General features: G+C 46.5%; 1 protein-coding gene across 1 annotated transcript; it reads left to right on the plus strand.

Moving 5' to 3' along the window:
- Nucleotides 1-961: 961 nt before the first annotated feature.
- Nucleotides 962-1,658, plus strand: EI90DRAFT_3010738 (uncharacterized protein; the record flags this gene model as incomplete). The annotated part of the gene is made up of 4 exons (XM_039056401.1): nucleotides 962-1,195; nucleotides 1,352-1,377; nucleotides 1,419-1,561; nucleotides 1,603-1,658. The coding sequence occupies 4 exons, from the start codon at nucleotides 962-964 to the stop codon at nucleotides 1,656-1,658; spliced, it is 459 nt and encodes a 152-aa protein (XP_038923759.1).
- Between the last annotated feature and the right edge of the window lie 3,853 nt (nucleotides 1,659-5,511).

Below are 5,511 nucleotides of genomic sequence, written 5' to 3' on the forward strand. Positions count from 1 at the left end.
AGGAATTGGTTGAGATTTGGTGGAGAAATTCAACCTGAGATGTCCTCATGTGCAAAGTCCATGCACTTGACCACAACCATGGGAACAAGGTCAAAAGTTGATGGAAGAGGAAGATCTTGGGGGTCATTAAATCGAGAAAAATGCCCAAAGACTCAGTGTTAAATTTCACCCTAATCGGTTCAGTGGTTGTGGAGATATTCTGATTATCAAGCATGATGGGAGTCATGGGACAATATGAACTATGCAAATGCTCACATGTGAGCTAGTCTCATTGAAATTCCAGGAGAATACAGGCTAGTTAAATGATACAAATGCTAAAGAAGTCATTGGAGGAGTCTTGGAATTATTTGGCCCAAGTTTCCCTGTGCATGGATAATCAAGATATATATTCCATTTCTGAGGATTCCTGTTCTCAGTCAAATCTCCACCAAATTTCACAAAATCGGTATCGTTAGAAAGCTATGGATGAGGAGAGTCGAATGAAATAAAGGGACGGAGTTTTGACGCAGTGTTTGGAGTGGTATGAGGAAGTTTGTGTTTTTCTTTTCAATTTCTTTCACTGTTTGGAATTTTATGTAGCGATTGAAATGGAATAGATGATTCCCCCCTCTCCTTCCATTTTTGAAGTCTGTGTACTTAGTGTGTTGTGAGTGGCCACTTGACTGGTAAGGGCAACAGATAGGGAAACCCACCATGACAAGAAATTGAAGATTACTTAGTGTTACCTCGAGTTCTCCCCCTAGTTGATTTCACAGACCTGTCAATCGTCGCACCCCTAGCCCCTACTTTCTTCCCTAATCCTTTGGGGAGTGAGTGAGAGTGCTTTCCTACCATCTTCAGAGTTTTGGTCTCCGCTCCTGCTTGCAACGCCTCCAACAGATTAGTTATGTCTGATGGTAGCCCACTTCCTCGCTCAATGGATGGAAGTCCATTAGTACATTTAATCTGCAAAAGAGCTAATATGTGTAGTGCAGCCGCTCTGGAGTGGATGTGCGATTATGAGCTTGCCAATAGAGAATTTGCTACCCTTGGTGAAGGGGAATTTGAAGTCTACCCAGCATATGCATGCCCAGCAGAGTGTGGTGACAGTGATAAGCCCAAAGCATCCAAGTCCAAGCAGTATGATCAGCCACCTTCACCAATGAGGCATACCATGCCACCAGAGGAGGTGAATACTTGTCAGGTCACAGTCCATGTATGTAGGGGGGTCATGTGACCCAGGGAGGTCACTATCATCCTACCCACTGTGAATCATACATATTTGATACTCACAGCTGGGTTCTAGGACACCCACCTTACACTCTTTTGAGTACATTTTGTTTGATATCACACTGATCCCTGGCATCGCTAGGAACCACAATTTTATGTGGAAAACAAGTGAGTGTTCATTTTTCATCAAATTCTGCTTGCCAGTCCAGCAAGAAAAAGACCCTTGCAACTAGCAAGGGGACAAAACCCCCAGTCAATAAGACTGGGAAACAGGTGAAAGTAATGCCAGCACAACCCCTTATGTGCCAGGCAGAGCTGTCACCTGTAGCAGGAGAACCTCGCTTTCACAAGGGTGTGCAAATTCAGTCATCAGAAGACCCTTGCTTTCACCAGGAGATGACTTCTCCTGCACTCCACCCAACTCAGTTGGGTACAAAGGCTTCGTGTGATGCCTCCCAGTTGTGCAGGGAGCCAAATCCAAGCCAAACTTATGTAGCAAAACCTGCCACATCATCATTTATGCCTTGGCTCCTCCACCCAGGCCTTAGAGCATTACTCCTCCCATTTTATGTGATGGGAAGGCATCAGAAGCAACCGAACGATTGCTGCTGCTTGCACAGGGAGCCGTTTGGAGCTCCAAAAAATGTGGAAAAATCGTCCACATCTTCAGATTCATCTCGCATCACCTGCATGACATCCAGCTTGCAATATTGCAGCAAGCCAGTTCACTCCCAAGTCTATTTGACTGGGAGTTACACAAAACCATCAAACGATCCTTGCATTAACTGCGAGACGTCCAGATTGTAATATAGCAGCAATCTGGTTCACCCCCCAGTCTATGCGACTGGGAGTTGTCATAAACAACCAAGGGACCACTCCTGCTTGTGCAGGGAGCTGTGTGGAAAAATTGTCCACATCTTCAGAATCATCTCATGTTAGCCACGAGATGTCCAGCTTGCGATATAGCAGCAAGCTGGCTCACTCCCCAGTCTATGTGACTGGTAGTTGTACAAATCAATCAAATGACAACTCCTGCCAGCACAGGGAGCCATTTGTGATCGCAAAAAATGTGGAAAAAACTTCCACATTGTCTACATCGTCTCACATTAACTGTGAGACGTCCAGCTCGCAAAATCGCAGCATGCTGGTTCAATCCCCAGTCTATGTGACTGGGAATTGTGCAAAACAATCAAACAACAACTCCTGCTTGCGCAGGGAGCCGTTTTCGATTGCAAAAAATGTGGAAAAAATCTCCACATTGTCGTTACCATCTCGCAGCCATAGTGAGACGTCCAGCTCGCCGCCTAGGCACGAGCCAGTTCAAACCCCCATCTACAAGACTGGGAATCATCCAAAACACTCATGGAATGACCCCCGCTTGTGCAGGGAGCCAGTCCTGAGCAAAAAAAATGTGGAAAAATCTCCACATTGTGGTCATTGTCTCACAACCGCAATGAGACTAGAACTTCATCCAGGAATGAGTGCATCCACTCTAACATGGACAAAGAGTCCATGTCACCCAAATCAACACATAAACCCATGTCAATTTCACCTCTATCCAAGGCACTTTGGGACTTTGTCCAGTTCCCACCTGAATGGAGGGTGGGGAGTACAGAACAGATAACTGCCAGACTAGAAGTCTGGGAATCGATAAGGAAAACCAAGGCACACAGTCAGTGCCTTGGGAACCCCAGATCTGGGGGAAAACCATCGTCGCATGGACTTACATCAGCAAAAAATTGTTATGCTCCTGAGTGCTCCGGAGTATGGGGAGCACTGGGAGAATCAGGAGGAGATTGGCCAGTCCAGAAACAGCTCATTTCCTCCAGAGTTGGTCAGGTACTCCAGGGCACTCCCAGGAGGGCATGGAGCATTGCTTTGTGCACAAACATATCCAGTAAATACAATTTAATGCTTCAAAATGTATAGGGGTGAGAAGCTTCTGGGAGCTCCTGGAGCATTTGAAAATGAAAAGAAAAAAAAAGAGGGAAGACTCCCCATGAGTACCTCCTACCACAAGACTAACACAACAAGACACTACTTAACATTTAGATCAAACACTATACTATACATCAAGGACACTGAGACTCACCAATACACAGTCAAAATTTATGGCCTGATATATGATTAATCTGGCAACTTAATCACTTTCGGACTTGCAGAATATGGAGGAGGGGGAAATGGGGGAGAATGAGGGGGGAAATGAGGGGGGAAATGAGGGGGGAAATGAGGAGGAGAATGAGGGGGAGAATGAGGGGGGAATATAGAGGGAAATGAGGAAATTTTGAAAAATAGGGACTTCTAAAGAGTTGAAAAAATAATTAGGGAAAAAATCAAAAAATTTTCAGGAACTGTAGTGCCTTTGAATTGCTTTCAGGATATATAATTATTTGCAAAATTGAGGAAGAAATGATGGAGAAAAATGGAAAATACTTTTGGAGACCCGAGAAATAATGAGAACTGAATTGATGGGAAAGTCTGAAAATTGAATAGGAAAGTGAGGGGAAGCCTTGTAGCATTGTTATTTTCTGCTGTTGTGATTTTTCCTGATTCTTCTTGGTCTCATTCCCAACTGCTCCTCAATACTCCTGGAAGCTCCTGAAAGCTCCTGGGAGGGTCCAGGAGCAGCTGGGAGTGAGACCAAGAACAATCAGGAAAAATCACAACAGCAGAAAATAACAATGCTACAAGGCTTCCCCTCACTTTCCTATTCAATTTTCAGACTTTCCCATCAATTCAGTTCTCATTATTTCTTGGGTCTCCAAAAGTATTTTTTTCTCCATCATTTCTTCCTCAATTTCACAAATAATTATATGTCCTGAAAGCACTTTAAAGGCACTATAGTTCCTGAATTTTTTTTGATTTTTTTCCCTAAATTTTTTTTTTCAACGTTTTAGAGACCAAAATTTTCCTCCCACTGCTCCTGGCACATTGCATACTCCTCACCACTCCCAGCCGCTCCTGAACCCCCTCCCAGGAGAACACTATTGGCTCCAGGAGTGCCCAATCTGCTGTTTTGTCTCCCACTGTCAGGGCACACCCGCCTGACCCTGCACCGCACCCCACACCGTACTGCCCTACTCCGCTTTTCCCACCATCACCCCCTGTCCCTCCTTCCTCACTTTCCCCTTTTCTCTCTATTTCTATTCTATGGTTGACTTCCCTTTTCTCCATGTACCACTATGTACCTAACCCCACTCCCCTGATTGCTGCATGTGCTGCGCACACTCCTGCCTACCGAGTGGCCACCTCCAGGATCTCCCACGGAGACACCCAGGGAGGTGTGGCTGTGTGCAGAGATGACGTGGCTTCTTCCATGTGACCCTAACCGCATGTATATAATAGCGCCTGGGGTGGGAACAGAAGAAGCAGCCTTCTTGTCATATCTATACAATCCTGACCTCCGCTCCGGGCTCCCGGAACTCCGAACTCCGACTTCCGGAGCCCTACTTCCCTTCTGTCACCTTCTCCTTGCCGACTCCCAAGAGGTTATCCCACCTCCGGCTCAGACACCACCTTCAGTCCGACTCCGGAACATTCCGGGTCCGACCCCAACCTCGACACCTTCCAGATGAGTACACAAAACCTATGCTCCCGACTCCGGACCTCCGCTCTGGAATCCCGTTTGCGTCTCTGTCTCTGGAACCTCTGGTCTTAGCTCCGACCTCGGACTTTGACCCCACCTCCGCTTATACCCATTGTATTGGTTAGCTCATTCCATTTAATTATGTTTGCCAATATTCCGGAGTTTAACTTCCGAGTTCGGACTTTCCGGACTTATGTCGGACCTTGCAACTATTGCATTGCTCCATTCAATTCCGCTATTCTCCCTCATTCCTATTTGGGCTGCTGCTTCCTTTCTATTCAGTCAGCTAGCCATTCCCCACTCCCAACCTCCTTCCTTCCTCCTTGGGCCTTGGCCCTTCACTCCTCCTTTGGGAAACACCATTGAGTCAAACCCTTGACCCTCGGTGTTGTTCCTCTTTCCATCTCCCTTTGTCTCCTTTTGTCTTACCCTTGTTCCTTTTGATTCCGGACCCCTCCTTATATACAATGTACCTAGTAACTTGTAACCTCAGTCCGAAATCGACCTGAATCCCCCCAAGAGACTTTCCCTCTGCTAGATCCGAAATTAGGGACCCCCAGGACAACCAGCAATGGCACAGTGCTCCACCTGAGTCACTGAGGCCGAGGTCCTTCCATGCTAAGTCTCCGATTCCACTCCGGAGTCGTCCGAATCCGCCGGTTCTAACACTTCTTCTCAACTTCCCACTTCAGCCTAAGTGGTTGGGGACGCTCACC

Source organism: Cantharellus anzutake (genome assembly GCF_015039405.1).
Source record: "Cantharellus anzutake strain C23 chromosome Unknown EI90scaffold_1, whole genome shotgun sequence".
Taxonomy (NCBI): Eukaryota; Fungi; Basidiomycota; class Agaricomycetes; order Cantharellales; family Hydnaceae; genus Cantharellus; species Cantharellus anzutake.